Raw genomic sequence first — 18,799 nt, 5'->3', positions numbered from 1 at the left:
GTTTGCTTGCGTACCAACGACCAGACTTCCAGTCTTGTGAGTCTCTAGACCTTGTGATCTAGTTGATTTACTGGATCTAGGAAGTGTGTAATTAGAAATTGATAGGATACAGCAAGCAGAAAATCAACTCTTCACCCCCTTTATTGTGATTATAGCCTATTGAAAGGAAGTCCAAATGGTAATCCCTAAGTCATCAAAGACAACTCTACCGTTGGCACCAAAACAAAAGGACTTAGCTCCACAAAAACAGCCATTGCTTAAGAATGTGCACAAACTTGTTCAATACCTTCAACTTCTTAATATTGAGAAGGTAATATCTTTATGAAAATTATCAAAGATTTCACTGCAATTGTTTTTTAGCTAGACTTTCATAGTCCTATAATACTTGTGGGAATATGATAAGCATATATGTTAAAGATCTTTAACATAACCCAAAGTCATGATTAAAGATAAACAGTTGACTTTCACTTTATGCTATTCCTCACTGTCTTGCGAACTGATGTGTCATTCGTATGAATCTACCACAAATTGAACACGCCAGGTCGAAAAACCCAAAGCTATGGGCCCACCAACCAATTGTTGCCCCTTGGGCCCACATTTTTAGTGGCACCCCTTTGGGTAGCCCCTTTTTTAGGATATCCATATTTAGCACTAACTTAACCCGAAACCGTGATCAAACGTAAATGGTTGACTCAGTTATATGCCATTCAATATTTTCACGCGGAGCCAATGTGGGATTCATATTAAAATAGTTCCCCAAGTCATTGCAGGAAGCTCAACCGTTCGCATCAGAATCGAAGGACTCAACTCCAAGTAAACGACTGTTGTTTGAGGTACCGAGAGTTGTGTTCATGGAGTGTCCTGGAAGGATATTGCACAAATTTGTCAAAAACCTTCGACGTATTCAAGCTGAGGAGGTAATAGCTATATGAAATTATCAGTTACCAATGTATTTATATACTCCCTCCGTCCCATGTTACTTGCACTATTGCTTTTCGGCTCGTCACAAACTCCTTACACTATTTATAGTTTAAGTTAGAATTAATGCATTTAATCAATATGTTAGTTTAAGTTAAGAGGTCATTTATTAAGTGGTGTCTCATTACATTTAAAATTCTAATTTTATTACACGAAAAAATCAATCGCAAATTTACGGCCTAAAATGAAAAGTGCGAGTAACAAGGGACGGATGGAATATACTGTAATGGTCTTATGATTCTTTTGGTAATCTGAAAAGCATTAAAGTTAGGGAGCTCTATCTTAATCCGAAACCATGACTAACTCATTAAAACTGAGAAGGTAATAACTTTATGAAATTGTTAAAAGATTTCACTGCTTTTGTTTTTAAGTTAGATTTTAATAGTCTTATAATACTTGTAGTAATTTGATAAACATACTTAGTCAGGGAGTCCTGATTTAACCCAAAACCATTAAATTACACTGAGAAGTTAATAAAGCCAAAGATTTCACTAGAGTTATTTTCCAGCTAGATTCCACATACGGCACACGTATGGTGGCAAAACCCAAAGCTATGGGCCCACCATCCATTTGCTGCCCCTTGGGCTCACATCTTTGGTGGCACTCCTTTGGTCATCATGCCAAATTAATAAACATTTAAGTTAGAAACCATATCTTAACCCGAAACTGCGATCAAATGTAAATGGTTGATTCGTTTGTGGGATTCATATTAAAATAGTTCCTTGTCATTTGGTATATCTCTAGAAAAAAATCACCTTTGGGGGAACTATTGTTCCTACTCCCTAGCTCTCTGTTAGATTCAATAAGAAAACATATTGTCTCGAGTCATAGGAGGCATTACTTTGAGTGACATGATAGATGATAAAACAGAACATTTTGACTATTTAAAGGATAAGATGGTCAAATAAGTTCAAAATGTACTAATCCAACAAAGTAAATGGTTTGATTGTTTTCATCTATCAATCATATCACTAAATGTCCACTAAGCAATGGTTGGTCGATGGAGAGGCCTTCCCCATTGGCCAACCATTGCAAGAAGGCCTATCAAAGGCCCTTCCCATATGGCCGTTGGAACGGCCTAGGCCGATCCTATTTTTTATTTTATTTTATTTTATTTATTATTTCATATTTTCTAATATAAATACCCCATCCCCATCATTCTATTTCCCACACCATCATTTTTTCTTCTCTCATTTTTTAATAATTTTTCTCTCTCTAGTTTTATTTAAATTTGCATCTCGTTGTATTTTCCTTTTCAATATTATAATACAATGAATATTTTTGAATATTAATATTTTTGCATTTAAATTTATTTAATTTGATAATATATTAAATATAAAAGTGCTAAAAAATTAAAATAAAATAGTGATGATGTGAAAATGAAATGGAATGGAAAGGTCTTCCATTGCATGAAGATAGACCCTTAGGTCAAATGGTGAGGTGGAATGGAAGGGCCTTCAATTATGAGTGCTCTAAGAAAACTTTTCTAAGTTCAACATAGGCTAGTTGTTAAGAAAACGGAAACTAAAGGATTTGGAAGAGAGAAAGGTGGCGGTAGAAGTGGAGAAATCAAAGGAAGAGAAAGAATCCACAATCATGACCGCAGATGGAGTGTCTTGTTCTATGTCATCCTTACCTATCTAGATTTGTAAATAGATTTGAAGTTGAAGAGTTTTTGGTAGAAGCTATTTTTTGAAGAGCTAATATTGTACCGATATATCATTTTCATTGATGGTACCAAATGTAGATTTGAAGCTATATTTTGAAGAGTTAATATAGACAATTTTGACTTGATACTTTCCTTTTATGACTTGCCTCTCTATAGATTGTGTAGATAAGGTTAGACATGGTGGATTTGTTTTAAGTATGCTACTATTACTCTTTCGTAGTAATTTCTTTGAACAAAATTTGAAAAATTGATGTTTTAAAGGTTAAGTGAAGAAAGAATAAAATTATAAATTTTTTTAAAGTATTATAATAGAAATAAAGTTTTTACTAAAAAAATTAGTGCCAAGTAGTTTAAGATGACCGGAGATGAATACCATACCACTAATTAAAATAGGCCATGTTTTGTGGATATGGTCGAGGTTGTGGTTTGAATAAATCCATGACTCTTCATAAGTTTAACATGATAATTTGTGGATTTCTGTTACATAATGTCACTTTAATACTTCCACGGCTCAAACTCATTTCTTGATGTAGAATTTGAGGCTGAAAAACTCGCACCCTTTAATTTAATTTTGACTTTTTAGTGTTTTATCAAGAGTGTGACTCGAGTGTCGTACATCCACTAATTAATTATGTTGCTCGTGATCTATTTGTATGTTTTTAAAGAACATTTTCCATATCGAGTTTGTGGACATGAAATATCTTTGATTGGTTATATTGTATTGTACATTCTGATATTTTATTGGATGAAATTATGTTGGAAAGTTAAAAGCAAAAGATTAAAATGTCTAACGTAACATAGTTTTATTTTAGATTAATTTATTGGATACAAAATAAAATGTAACTAAACATTTTATTTGGTAAAATAAGGAGTAATAATTAACTAAAGGGAGCTCAAAATCTTTTCTAAGTGACATTGATGGAATCTTGCACGTCACAAATGGACTACATATTTGGTATAGTTCTAAGAATAGAAAAAAAAGGAAACGAAAAATATAAAGAAAAAAAAACAGACTAATTTGGTTTTCTCACTTCTTTAAGCTGGAAATTTGAATTTTTTTCTGATCAGTACAAGTATCAAATTTTTTTTTTTAGATAAATCAAAAATCTCAAACCATCCAAAAGTGGCAAGGTAGAGTACAACAACAATAAACGTACACGGACTAAAAAAACGGAAGAAAAAGCCAACAGAGCTGACAGCACAACAAGTGCAAAATCTGCATAGCTAGAAAGAAAAAGCAGCAGTCGAAAGCAAGGCACACCACTAACTAACGAAGGAAAACAACAGGAAGCTACCTGAGAGAAGATAGCGAGTAGGGAGCAAGAGGCAACGCCCACCTATTTCGTGTGTTTCTCAAGCTTTCAAACCTGGTGTCAACCCTCCCACTCTCTGATGACGTTCCAATCCTCAAGTATTTGCCCCGATGAGAAGGGGAAGTGAACAAGCATCAAATCTTGAATACTTCCCAATTTTGAATTTTCTCCGAACCTTGAATAGATTATTTAGTGGAGTATTATTTTGTCGATGTTTACGCTTCTTATCTAATTCATTTAAAATATAAGGCTAATTGATGCAAATGAGATAATTGTAAATAAATCAAAAAGCAAAATTGAAGTAAATGATTTCCCGCAAAAACGGAACGAAAAAAGTAAATTTTCTGTATACTTAATTCACTAAGCATCATTTATTCAAATCTTGTCCGCACCATTAATTCTTGTCCTATAGAATGTCTTATTTATCTTGGACGAATGAAATAACATACTTAGAGAGGCTAGCTTTTATGTGTGAGAGTGCTACACTCCAAATTTTGAAAATTTAAATAATTAGATTTCAAATTAGAAAGTTTGAAAAATTATTCATAGAATTTTAAATTTTGATTTAATCAGAACAATAATTAAATAAAATAAATAAATTAACAAATCAAAATAAATAAGATGAATATTTGGATAAAAACGTGTCCAATTTTTCTGATTGGAATGTTGCTAGAATTTATCGTAGTTAGCATTAAAAAATACTTAAATAATATCAATATAATAATTATTAATAGTACTAATAATTTATCGGTGGATTTTCCTATGGAAAACATAGTAAAGAAGTAATAGTATAGTTAGGCCTTAATGAAATTAATTTGAAAAAATATAAATAGAAACGAGCAAAGCCCTAGTAAGAAAATTGAATCAAAAGCCCAACAAAATTGATTTCTCCATCACATTGGCGCCACCCCCTTCACCTTCACCTTCACCACTCGGCTTTTTTATCCAACGCCGCCGTTCACTCCTCCAGCGCCGCCGTTCACTCCAGGTAGTTGCCAATTAGAAATCTGTAACAACAATTAATGTATATACACTGGTGCTAGTTCAAATTTGGTTTATTTGCTTGCATAAATTTCTTCATAAAAAAGGATTTCAGCCGAGAGCATGGGGAAGGACGGGGAAGGCGGCGAGCTGCCGCACAAGTCTCATAGGGTTCGAAAATCCGGAGCTTCCGCCAAGAAGAAATCCAAGTCGAAGCCGAATTCAACCGAAGGCCTTTCGAAGGAGCAGCAGAAGATAAACAATCCTAAGGTATCTCATTTCGTGTTTGAGTAGCCTTTATGATGCCACATGAGATTCAGGCTGTGGTTTTGTGCTGAGTATTGCACTGTAATATTTTGTTGCTGTCACGGTTTAGCTTAGTATGAGTTCTCTGTGCTAGTGAGTAAATTGGTGAATTAGGTTATAGTGATTAATTCTGTTTATATCAATGCATTCACTTCAATTGGCATTTGCTTTTGCATTCAAATGAAACTCTATTGAATACCATGGTTATGGAATACCACTTGTTTTCCATTCTTTTGTTCTTTATTTTAAAATAAAGCCACTTCCTTGTAGCAGGATCCAACTTTGGATTGAGATCCCATCCAAAACTGTCTTAAGAAAGTATTATCTGGTATTTCAAGATATATTACTTAAAAGAATGGCCACAGTATGCCCAATCAATCAGAATTTAGAAAATTCTTTCCCCATTGTAATAAACATATGATTCATGGGGTTTGCTGCTCATTTTTTTGGGCATCCCAGTATCTTTTTTCTCATTTAGTCAATTCTTAACTATGGGAAATTGTTCGAATTTTTATATTGGATATTTTGATAGAATAAGGGTTCTTTTGTCTTAAAATATCAAGAATACTCGTTACCTACTTTTTTCTGTTTATATTAATGCATTCCCTTCCTTAGGCATTTGCATTCACTTCTTCTAAGAAAGCCAAGCGGCTCCAATCACGAGCTACAGAGAAGGAGCAGAAAAGGCTTCATTTACCAACAATTGATCGGAATATAGGAGAACCCGCTCCATTTGTTGTTGTAGTCCAGGGACCTCCTCAGGTCTGTGCTAATGAGATTTACTGACCCTTGGCCGCATATCTATTTTGAATTTTCATTGGTTAACTTTCGGTTTACTGTAGGTGGGGAAGTCATTGTTGATCAAGTGTCTGGTAAAACATTACACAAAGCACAACTTACCTGAAGTCCAAGGACCAATTACTATCGTGTCAGGTTGATTTGTTTGTCTAATAGTCGTTTCTGACCAAGTTAATAACTGAAAACTCAAATTAAGTTTTCTGACTGTCATTGCTGTCAAATGGTTATTGATTGATAAATTGACTTTATGATATAGGAAAACAACGGAGGTTGCAGTTCGTGGAGTGTCCAAATGATATCAATGGGATGATAGATTGTGCCAAGTTTGCTGATTTAGCTTTGCTACTTATTGATGGGAGTTATGGCTTTGAGATGGTAAGCCCCAATATCCTCCTTTTCCTTTTGTAGAGTGAATCCTGTTTGAGGGAAGCGTATACAATTGAATAAGGGAAGCGTATACAAAATTCAAATTCTAAGAGGATGCTAGCATGATGCGTAAAATTTCTTTTTGGTGCTTAGCTATTCTATTCCTGTCTCTTTGGGATTATTTTGAAATAGGAAATAAGCTTACTGCGTCGCTAAACAAGAAGATTTTGAGTTTAAAACACTACCGGGAATCCTGTTTGGACTTAGGATCAACTAATAACTGATATGCATATCCTAATATGTTCCTCATTATCTTTGGATTATTTAGAGGGACCTCATATTAGAATTATATAGTTGCTCCATGATCTTATGTTTAGCATTTTCTTCTGGATTAGCTAATATTCCATTTTATGGCTATTCCTTTTGGTGAACTGATTGTTTCCATTTTCATATCATTTGTTAAACTTTGCTTGCAGGAAACATTTGAGTTTCTTAACATATTACAAAACCATGGATTTCCCAGAGTAATGGGTGTTCTTACTCACCTGGACAAGTTTGAGGATGTAAAAAAACTTAAGAAAACAAAACAACGACTCAAGCACCGTTTTTGGACTGAGATCTATGATGGAGCAAAATTATTTTACTTATCTGGCCTTATTCATGGAAAGTAAGTAACTTCCTGTTCTGTGTTGCTAATTGATCGTTTGACAGTTGATAACTGTCATCTCACGGTTCTTTATTTTTGCTTATCTGTGAGCAGGTACACCAAACGTGAAGTACATAATCTAGCAAGGTTTATTTCTGTAATGAAATTCCCCCCCTTGTCATGGAGAGCTTCTCACCCTTACATCTTAGTAGATCGTTTTGAAGATGTCACACACCCAGAGAAGGTTCACATGAATAGCAAATGTGACAGAAATGTTACGTTGTATGGATACTTACGAGGCTGCAATATGAAGAAGGGTACAAAGGTACATAGTTTGGTCACCCTTCCATCTTCATACTTAATAGTTTCTGTCCAAGTGCGTGTGCAATTTCAATATTTAGATTGTGTGCTGGTCTCTAGCCATGTTTTTTTCTCTTTTAATATCAGTTGTGTGTGACCATATATTTTGTAACAGCGTGTAGTTTATATCTAATTTATGTTATTATATTTGATTTTCTAATTTATATGCACAGGCTCTTTTTCTTTTCCACTCTTCACTTCTCTTGTATTCTCTATACAGTGCAAGAAATATTATTAAAAACTTGTTCATTATACTATGATGGTTGTTACAAGACAGTTATGTTGTATCCCCATAAAAAAGATTGTTCTGATTAGCACTTATGAGATACTATTGCTTAAATTGTCTATCTCAAAATTTTCAGGTCTCCAATGCTTGTATCTTCATTCATAAGTTATTGTTATTTTGTCCATGTATCGACATGCCCTGGTTTCTAATTGTTGCGTTTTTGGATAACTGAGCCTGTCATTTATTTTCACTTTATACTCTCACATATTACTAATCAATAATTTGAAATAGGCACATATTGCTGGCGTGGGTGATTATCATTTGTCTGGAGTTTCAGCATTGGCCGATCCTTGCCCTCTTCCCTCAGTTGCCAAAAAGAAGGGACTGCGTGATAAGGAAAAGCTATTTTATGCCCCTATGTCTGGATTAGGGGAACTACTTTATGACAAAGATGCTGTCTACATAAATATAAATGACCACTTTGTACAGTTTTCCAAAGATGACGGAGCTAATCCAGATGGGTCAGAAAAAGGTTAACTTTTTAGTTGGTTTAACTTGATTTGGCAAAATTGTGAATATCAATTTTGTGCCTTTTGTAATCTATCCTATGCTTCGTATCTTGAATATATCCTCTCATCTAACGGATGCTTTTTCTCTCGTAGGAAAACAACGTGATGTTGGTGTTGAATTGGTTAAATCATTGCAGAACACTAAATATTCTGTTGATGAGAAGTTGGAAAAAAGTAATATCTCAGTTTTTGGTAAAAAGCCTCACATATCTGAGGCTCCAGAAGCAGTTGGTCGGGATGTACTATTGGAGCCTGTAGATCACTATGAATCTGACATTAAAGATGAAGATAGTGATTCAGATGAAGAGGATGATACTGATGATGAAAATGATCCGGAATCCTTAGGTAGGGATATAGTTCAACCATCTTTAAAATCTAGTACTCTTTCTTTCCCACCATAAGTGAGGCGTTTCTTTTCGGCCGTTGTTTTGCGAAGATGATAATAAACAGTTAACGTGGAGAGAAAGTAAAGTAAGAGAGAAAATAATATAGAAGAGAGACGTATCTACATTATTTTCTTACTTTACTTTCTCTCCACTCTAACTATTTATTATCATTTTCGCAAAACAACAGCCAAATAGAAATGCCTCACTTATAGTGGGACATAGGGAGTATATGTTATGGTTCTAATGAGGAAGCCTTCAATGCACCAGAGAAAGATCATCGGACACAAAGCAACTATAAGGAAGAGATTGATTTGGATAGGGGAAGGGTGAGGAGAAAAGCTGTTTTTGAAAATGAAATGGATATTGATAATAAGGTAATTTTTTTGCTAGTAACTATACATTCGGATCTGTTGAGACTTTTAAATTTCCTTTGCTATTAACCAGGTAAATGCAAAATATGCAATCTGGGGTGCATCAATTAGAAAACTCAATATAAAGCAATGACACATCTGAGCATCTAATCAGTTCAGGAATTCTTTCTAGTGCATAAGTCTGGATGTGGCTCATTGCTAGTCACGGGTCAAGTGAGTGCATCAAAGTACTTGGATATGGGTCTTATTATTTGTGATTGAAATAAGGTCACATATTGCACAATCTGACAATGTTGTATAGTTACTTATGAGGCTAACCACAGTTGACAAAGTATTACTTATATGCTTTGAATTGTAGTTATTGGAACATAGTTCTTTCGAATCTAGCTAGTTGAGCTCTCTATGACAAGTTTCCACTTATAGGTTGCTAGTACATTCAAGAAATTTCTCCTTTCGAGGACTGCCAGACATAATGATGCCATGTCTCTGACACTTATTAACTATTGCCTTGTAACAGCTATGTATTTCATGCTAGACTTAAATGAAGAACGGAAACATACACGTGTTGGATTCATTATGCAACTTAGATCTTTGTATATGTACCATGGGTTGTAATGTTTTCAGTGAATAGTATTCGAATGGAGATTTTAAATATCTGGGCTGCAGTATATAATTCTTTGGGGTTGAATGCAGCATCTATTTGTGAATGACATCAGTGGAATTCAATGTTTTAACATACATTTTGCATGTCTAGTAATTTGTTGGATGCTTGTGACCTTAATTATGGTTATTTAGTACTCTCTTTGTCCCACTACAAGTGATTGATTTCTTTAGGAAGAAAATGATATTTATTGTGTTAAGTGGAGAGAATAAAATAGGAGAGATACAGAGAAAGTATAGCAGGAGAGGGAATAAAGTAAGAGAGTAAATGTATTGTTTTTTTGCTAAAAACAGAAATCAATCACTTGCAATGAGACAGCCAAAAAAGGGAAAACACATCACTTGTAGTGGGACGGAGGGAGTAACATATTTGGGTTTCTCATAAAAAAATGGTGACTTCAGGATTCTGGTGAAGATGATGATTCAGATTCAAGTGACAGTGATGAAACAGAAAAAGACGATGAAGACATGCTTTCTGATTCTGGTTCTTCAGAAGATAAAGAAGGTAACTATATATTTGCTTTTGGTTAAGATCCTGAGTTTGGTGGTTTATGAATTATGGTCTTCATATTATATCCGTTTTCCAAAAAATTACCTCTCTTTTTAAAATTGACACTTAATGCTTATTTGTGTATGGATGCTGTCACAGAAGATGAGATGGGGAACATTTCCAAATGGAAGGAGTCCTTGTTAGAACGAACCGCCTCTAGACGGAATATTAATCTTGAGCAACTTGTTTATGGGATGGCTGGATCAAAATCTTCAGATGATATGAAGGATGCCATTGAGGAGGAAAGTGACGAAGAATTTTTTAAGCCCAAAGGGGAAGGAAAAAAGGTTCACCTTTATATGTTATTTCAGTTCTCTGTTTTCTGAACTGCTCATAAATAACTGTATCAATTTTTTTGAGCCTTTTGTGTCAGTCTGGTTCAATAATCCCCAAGTTTCTTTCTTTTAACTGCTCTTATTATTTGGTGTATAGAAATCAAATGAAGGAATAAATGACAACGATGCTGACATCGATGACTGTTCAAAATTTGTAAGTACTGGAAGCCTCAAGGATTGGAAGAATGAGGACTTAATTAAAAGTATTCGTGATCGTTTTGTCACCGGAAACTGGTCGAATGCAAAATTGAGGAACGAACTCTCGGAAGGAACAGTTGGTGAAGATGATGAAGTCTATGGTGAATTTGAAGACTTGGAAACAGGTGAAAAGTACGAGGGAGATCATGCAGATGATGTTGGCAACTCCAACAAGGATGATGCATTGGCTGCTGAGGAACGAAAGCTGAAAAAGTTGGCTCTTCGTGCAAAATTTGATGCTCAATATCCTTCCTTGCAGTTAGATACTTATGTATGTTTGGTAGGGTAGATTTTGTTCATAGAATTCCGGCCCTAGATGAGTTATCTACCCTACCAAACATGCTTTTTGATGTTCCTTTGTGTTTAGATGTCCAGTCTCATTTATTGAAGTTGTGCTTGCCAACTAATTAGTGGTGAACTTAATCATGTCATATGTGTACCTTTTCAGCAACTTGATCTTATGGCGCTTGTGAAGTGCTTGCTCTTGAGATCTTTCTGATTTAGGATTGTCAATATTACCAGATGATTGGAATGTTGTCGAGCTATTTTCCTAGCATTCTATATTTTGACATTTGTGTCCTTAATTCTACCTCACATACAATGGTTCAGGCGCTCCTGATGAAGAAGATGATGGCGACGATGACACCAAGAATAATCGTGGTCAAAGCAATGGAGATGGATACTCTGACACAGTAAATCTCCTCTTGTGCTTATTTGTATGACCATCTCCAAGTGGGTACTTACACTCTCTATTCATGTAGTTAAAAGAGAAAATGGAACTGCAGAAGCAAACAAACATTGCTGAGCTTGCCGATGTTGATGAAGATAAACGTGTTGAGATAGAAGGTTTTAGAACTGGGACCTACCTTAGAATTGAAGTTCGTGACGTGCCCTATGAAATGGTTGATAATTTCAATCCTTTTCATCCGATTCTTGTTGGTGGCCTTGCTTTGGGGGAGGACAGTGTTGGATATATGCAGGTAGGGATTAGAGAATATACTGAATATAACCCATTTGATGCCATGTGTTTTATAAGTATTTCTTTATCTTATTTTGGCTTCAACAATTATGCCTAAAGGTACGGTTGAAGCGGCATCGATGGCACAAAAAAGTATTGAAGACTAGAGACCCTATAATCATGTCTATTGGGTGGAGACGCTACCAAACTGTACCGATATATTCCATTGAGGACCGTAACGGTCGTCTTCGCATGCTCAAATACACTCCAGAACATATGCATTGTCTGGCAATGTTTTGGGGCCCACTTGCTCCTCCTCATACTGGGGTTGTTGCTATACAGAACTTATCAAATAATCAGGTAACTAGTAGTAATTTTTTGGGGCTTATTCTGAAACGAGTATCAGTGTAGGCATGTTAAAGAAAATTCTCCTATTTCTTCTGCATGTAATACCTACAGATAACATCAGAATCAGTGTGTTGGAACTTGGGTAAATTTCACATGTGCTGGTATTCATGGTTCAATGTTGTGGTGCTCAAAAGAGCCACACTTTATTGATTACGGGATCTTTTGCCACTGGAGCATGACTTCATTCTTCACAATTTAAAGATAGGAAAATTCTCTGAAAATCAGACTGAAAAGTTTTCATGTTTTTTCAGTTCTCGACGAATTAGAGCTGTTGGGTTATTACCTAGTTTTCTTACTAGATTTGCTTTCCGCATAGACATTGCTTGAAATTTGTTTGTGTGGATTACTGGCTTGTGTTTTAGATTCAATTCTAATGTTTCTCAACTTATTCTGGATCAATATAAACAATTATACAGAACTTGCATTCGGCTGTGTTTTAAAGTTTGTATATTGCCACAGTACTGTGGATATGATTCTTTTACCTCATTTTGAGTAATAATAGTTTGTATCTGCCCCTAATGATCACTCAAGTAGTGTAACGTGCCTTTTACTTGCCATATAAGAGGATTAGTATAATTTTATTGAGATTTGGTTCAGTTCATATTTCTAGTTTGTAGCAATAATTGTTTATTTGGTACCCTGCCTTCAGGCATCATTTAGGATTACTGCTACTGCTACAGTCCTAGAGTTCAACCATGCTGCAAAGATAATGAAGAAGCTCAAGCTAGTCGGTACTCCCTGTAAAATCTTCAAGAAGACGGCATTCATTCAGGACATGTTTACTTCAGATCTTGAAATAGCTAGGTTTGAAGGTGCTTCTGTTCGAACTGTTAGTGGAATTCGCGGTCAAGTGAAGAAGGTATTTTTTTTCTCCATATCAGTTACCTAGGCTAGTAATTGAAACAATACATGAGGATGAAAGTATCAAAAACTAGTAAGGAAGGCTTTCCTTTGTTGATGTCTAAAAAACTTCGTATGGCTGCAGCCTGCAGGTGGATTATACTTTTTTGCTGTTTATTACTTTATATTTATGTCAGGAAATTCATAATTTTTCGTTTCCGTGTTTCATGCTCTGTCTACCTTATTCTAAAAGATGTTCTCTTTTGGATCTGAATTTCATTCTAGGCTGCTAAAGGAGAGATTTCTAACAAGCCCTCTAAGAAGGGCGGCAGTAAGGAGGGTGCCATCGTTAGATGCACATTCGAGGATAAAATTAAAATGGGCGACACTGTTTTCTTGCGTGCTTGGATTCAGGTGGAAGTCCCTCGCTTTTACAACCCTCTGACAACAGCCTTGCAGCCACGTGATAAGACGTGGCAGGGAATGAAAACAGTTGCCGAGTTAAGGAGGGAACATAATCTTCAAGTGCCAGTTAACAAGGATTCTCTCTACAGGGTGAGAATTTCTTCTTGCTACACTCGTCACAGTCCTATTCCATCAGAAATTGATACTGCATAGCCTATACTTAGAGATTGGATTTCACTTGCCTGAGTATTTTACTTACCCCCTTCATTGTGATTGTAGCCTGTTGAAAGGAGGCCGAGGAAGTTCAATCCATTGGTCATCCCCAAGTCATTACAAGCAGCTCTGCCGTTCGCATCAAAACCGAAGGACTTAGCTCCACGAAAACGGCCATTGCTTGAGAACCGGAGAGCTGTGGTCATGGAGCCTCATGAAAGGAAAGTGCACAAACTTGTCCAACACCTTCAACTCCTTAAGACCGAGAAGGTAATAGCTTTATGGAATTACAAATATTTCACTGCAGTTGTTTTTTAGCTAGATTTTAATCAATCCTATCGCTTAAAGTAAATGTCCATTAGAAAACTTCTCTCTTCAACATAGACTAGTGTTAAATTTTCAGTCATTTAATTTATAATTTTATTAATTCGGGATTCGGGGATATCCTTTCTGCAGACAAGAAAACGTAAACGAACGGAGGCGGAAAAGAGAAAGTTGTTAGCAGTGGAGAAAGCAAAGGAAGAGCAGATCTCGAAGAAGAGACAGCGTGAGGAACGAAGGGTAAGGTACCGAGAAGAGGACAAAATGAAGAAGAAAATCCGCAGGAACCCACAATCATGACCATGAATGGGTTGGGTAACCAGATTTTTGCTGGCTTCATGTGCCTTACTGAAATGCATTTGTTGTAACCTCTGTGAGTGACTTTCATTCGGCAGTATGAAGTCGAAAGCCCCCTTCATCGAGAAGCAGACGGATATGTAGGTTAAAAGCAACGTTATAGAAGGCGTGTTACGCTCTATGTCGTTCTCATCAGTCTAGATATTTGATGGATGATGATCCATATTTCGGTGTACTCTTGTATACATAGCGTGATATATCTGGAGTTGAAGAATTTTTTGTAGAAGCTATTTTTGAAGACTTAATTTGGAACCTATCATTTTCATTAGATGGTACCAAATTATAAACCTTTGTAGTTTGTATGACTTGCCATTTTGACTTTTGACAAAAGAATTTTGTACTAGCATGTATGACTTGCCTCTCCATAAAGTATCTTGATAAAGTAGACATGGTGAAATTTTGTTTTAACTATGCTATTACTCACTCTATCTCGTATTATTTGAGGTATTTCTTTTGAACATGAAATTTGAAGATTAAGTGAAAGAGAATAAAAGTTGACCAGCATTTACTTACCAGTTTCTTTGAACAAGATATGGTGCTTTTCTTTCTTATAGAAGCTCAATTGTTATTCCAAAATCAGATGAAAGCTCCGATCAAAATCCTTGGCTTCCAATCTTGTACATTTCCTATGACTAAGCAGAGAGGCCCTTGGTATGGAATCTCAGTCCTGCTGATAACCTCCGGTGTTGTTACTCGTCTCACCAAAAGCCAGTAGCTTCCTCTGGGTCGGAACTGCTCTGATGGTGGAATTTTGATGTGTTATCAAAGATTATATATAGAAGGAAATTCGATGGTGCGGGTACGGTTCTTGTTTTACAGGGATATCCAATTCGAATGTCCTAGGAAATAGTATTTATTTGCGAAATTGGCGACTTTTTGGATATTGATAATATCGATCGAAGATCTTTTGCACTTTTAAAACTTTATGTCTTTTTCATGAGAGAGAACCATTATTTGGTTTACACTTTGTTTTTTCATTTCTACTGTATTCCTCCAAGAGAAATCGTTAACGTATGTGGCAAATACTTGCTCGTCATGGCACATACATGAAGAAATGAAGGAGAACTAAAATGACAGTTCCCTCTCTCATGAAATAAACATAAATAACCTTATAGCTAGCTTGAAGGTATTTTTGTCCAAAAACATCTTAAAAATATAAAAGTGCTTTCAACGATATTATATCAATATTTAGGAACGTCTGATGAAATTTTTACAGAATAGGGATCGTGAATGATATTGGTGCAAGCCCAGAGACTAAAAATGTTATTCTCTTTATTTTTAATAAAGTGATACTGGTCTTAAGAGCATCCGCAGCGGTAAGCTGTCCGTCCGTGCCTGCGGCACGGCGATGCTCTTAAATAAGAGTACGTCCGTGTCGCTGAGCAGGCTTACGTGGCGGACTGCGATTGGCCAACGGCATAGCCGTTGGCAAATTTAATTTTTTCTTTTTTTATTTTTTTTTGAAATTAATAAAAAATCATTTTTAAATTAAAAAAACATTTTCCCACTTTCCAATAAATTATATCCGTTTTCTACACACTTTTAATTTATTTTTCAATTTTCTAGGATTTTAATTATGTAATTTTTATTTTTTAGGATTTAATTATGTATTTTTTATATTTTAATATATTTTTATTGTAGAAATGTTTTTAGTAATTGAAGTATTTAAATTGAATAATAGAATAGTGAGACCATTGAGCTTTTCCTTGCGGAAGAACATGAATGCGGGTGTTGTGCTCTTGCCTAAGGACATGGAGTAAAAGTGGGTCCGGGTCCACCTCTGTACTCTTATTTAAAAGCACGGATGGGGATGCTCTTATAACCCTAAACTTTGAGCAAATTTGATATTTCCTGTAAACTTTAAAAAGCGTACAATTTTGCTTTGGTAAATTTTGATTTTACATGGCTAACCGTGAATTATTTGTGCCTTAGTCCGAATACTGGCTCAAATAGAATTGTATTATTTCAATAGGAAATCGGTCGAATTAAGAAAAATCGGTAAATAATTTGATATAAAAAATAGTACTAATAATTACAAATATTGATTTTTAGTAGTCTTAATTGTTGATATCTATGGCAATATAATTGGGTAGGGCTCCGAAGAAATCTAAATAGAATTGGTCCATAGGTAAAAGAAAAACATATAAAACTCTCTTTTGTGAAGAATCCGTCCATAATTGAGGAAGACGTCTAGAAGGAAAGAAGAGAGAAAATTGTACTCTCCAGTTTCCGCGAAATCTCGGTTTTTCAATCAAAATCAGAGTTTCAAAAATTCGGTTAAATTTTCAGTTATTAATTTTTAAACGAATTGTTTCTTGAGTTGTTTATTTATATGTCTTCTTTTGTAGTATATTAATTATCTGAGTGTTTTCTTTATGACTACGTATCATTCTAAACTTTTTGGTTGTATTATCTTTGGGTGATACAGAATTAATGATAGTGGATTTTATTATCTTTTCACGTTGAAGAAAACATTCCACATAAAAATCATGATGTTTATTTTATATATTATCCCTTCCCATTATCATCTCATTGACTCATCTACCAGCTCCTCCAAACATAATGGAATCGGAGCCACAATTATGATTTTTTTTATACTAGAATTATGGAGGCAATTGTGATATTACATAGCCTATACTTATTTCACTTGCATGAAATATTTTACTTACCCCCTTTATTGTGATTATAGCCTATTGAAAGGAAGTCCAAATGGTAATCCCTAAGTCATCAAAGACAACTCTACCGTTGGCACCAAAACAAAAGGACTTAGCTCCACAAAAACAGCCATTGCTTAAGAATGTGCACAAACTTGTTCAATACCTTCAACTTCTTAATATTGAGAAGGTAATATCTTTATGAAAATTATCAAAGATTTCACTGCAATTGTTTTTTAGCTAGACTTTCATAGTCCTATAATACTTGTGGGAATATGATAAGCATATATGTTAAAGATCTTTAACATAACCCAAAGTCATGATTAAAGATAAACAGTTGACTTTCACTTTATGCTATTCCTCACTGTCTTGCGAACTGATGTGTCATTCGTATGAATCTACCACAAATTGAACACGCCAGGTCGAAAAACCCAAAGCTATGGGCCCACCAACCAATTGTTGCCCCTTGGGCCCACATTTTTAGTGGCACCCCTTTGGGTAGCCCCTTTTTTAGGATATCCATATTTAGCACTAACTTAACCCGAAACCGTGATCAAACGTAAATGGTTGACTCAGTTATATGCCATTCAATATTTTCACGCGGAGCCAATGTGGGATTCATATTAAAATAGTTCCCCAAGTCATTGCAGGAAGCTCAACCGTTCGCATCAGAATCGAAGGACTCAACTCCAAGTAAACGACTGTTGTTTGAGGTACCGAGAGTTGTGTTCATGGAGTGTCCTGGAAGGATATTGCACAAATTTGTCAAAAACCTTCGACGTATTCAAGCTGAGGAGGTAATAGCTATATGAAATTATCAGTTACCAATGTATTTATATACTCCCTCCGTCCCATGTTACTTGCACTATTGCTTTTCGGCTCGTCACAAACTCCTTACACTATTTATAGTTTAAGTTAGAATTAATGCATTTAATCAATATGTTAGTTTAAGTTAAGAGGTCATTTATTAAGTGGTGTCTCATTACATTTAAAATTCTAATTTTATTACACGAAAAAATCAATCGCAAATTTACGGCCTAAAATGAAAAGTGCGAGTAACAAGGGACGGATGGAATATACTGTAATGGTCTTATGATTCTTTTGGTAATCTGAAAAGCATTAAAGTTAGGGAGCTCTATCTTAATCCGAAACCATGACTAACTCATTAAAACTGAGAAGGTAATAACTTTATGAAATTGTTAAAAGATTTCACTGCTTTTGTTTTTAAGTTAGATTTTAATAGTCTTATAATACTTGTAGTAATTTGATAAACATACTTAGTCAGGGAGTCTTGATTTAACCCAAAACCATTAAATTACACTGAGAAGTTAATAAAGCCAAAGATTTCACTAGAGTTATTTTCCAGCTAGATTCCACATACGGCACACGTATGGTGGCAAAACCCAAAGCTATGGGCCCACCATCCATTTGCTGCCCCTTGGGCTCACATCTTTGGTGGCACTCCTTTGGTCATCATGCCAAATTAATAAACATTTAAGTTAGAAACCATATCTTAACCCGAAACTGCGATCAAATGTAAATGGTTGATTCGTTTGTGGGATTCATATTAAAATAGTTCCTTGTCATTTGGTATATCTCTAGAAAAAAATCACCTTTGGGGGAACTATTGTTCCTACTCCCTAGCTCTCTGTTAGATTCAATAAGAAAACATATTGTCTCGAGTCATAGGAGGCATTACTTTGAGTGACATGATAGATGATAAAACAGAACATTTTGACTATTTAAAGGATAAGATGGTCAAATAAGTTCAAAATGTACTAATCCAACAAAGTAAATGGTTTGATTGTTTTCATCTATCAATCATATCACTAAATGTCCACTAAGCAATGGTTGGTCGATGGAGAGGCCTTCCCCATTGGCCAACCATTGCAAGAAGGCCTATCAAAGGCCCTTCCCATATGGCCGTTGGA

General features: G+C 35.3%; 1 protein-coding gene across 2 annotated transcripts; it reads left to right on the top strand.

Moving 5' to 3' along the window:
- The first annotated feature begins 4,818 nt into the window (after positions 1-4,818).
- LOC125208905 (uncharacterized) lies at positions 4,819-14,564 on the top strand. Of its 2 annotated transcripts, none has more exons than XM_089068056.1 (20): positions 4,819-4,948; positions 5,057-5,211; positions 5,863-6,009; positions 6,090-6,180; positions 6,302-6,420; positions 6,888-7,078; positions 7,172-7,382; positions 7,935-8,175; positions 8,306-8,557; positions 8,866-8,972; positions 10,032-10,134; positions 10,279-10,466; positions 10,612-10,958; positions 11,311-11,404; positions 11,474-11,692; positions 11,791-12,030; positions 12,728-12,937; positions 13,204-13,473; positions 13,603-13,806; positions 13,993-14,564. In XM_089068056.1, the coding sequence occupies exons 2-20, from the start codon at positions 5,065-5,067 to the stop codon at positions 14,155-14,157; spliced, it is 3,546 nt and encodes a 1,181-aa protein (XP_088924182.1). In that variant the 5' UTR covers positions 4,819-4,948; positions 5,057-5,064; the 3' UTR covers positions 14,158-14,564. The 2 variants fall into 2 exon arrangements, with proteins under 2 accessions (XP_088924182.1, XP_088924181.1); XM_089068055.1 differs by having other exon boundaries at positions 4,824-4,948; positions 5,049-5,211.
- Positions 14,565-18,799: the final 4,235 nt, after the last annotated feature.

Source organism: Salvia hispanica, chromosome 3 (assembly GCF_029641045.1).
Source record: "Salvia hispanica isolate PSC_SH4W2 chromosome 3, Shi_PSC_v1, whole genome shotgun sequence".
Classification (NCBI taxonomy): Eukaryota; Viridiplantae; Streptophyta; class Magnoliopsida; order Lamiales; family Lamiaceae; genus Salvia; species Salvia hispanica.
The sequence above is the reverse complement of the archived record's forward strand: the minus strand, read 5'-3'. Positions and strand labels throughout refer to the sequence as shown.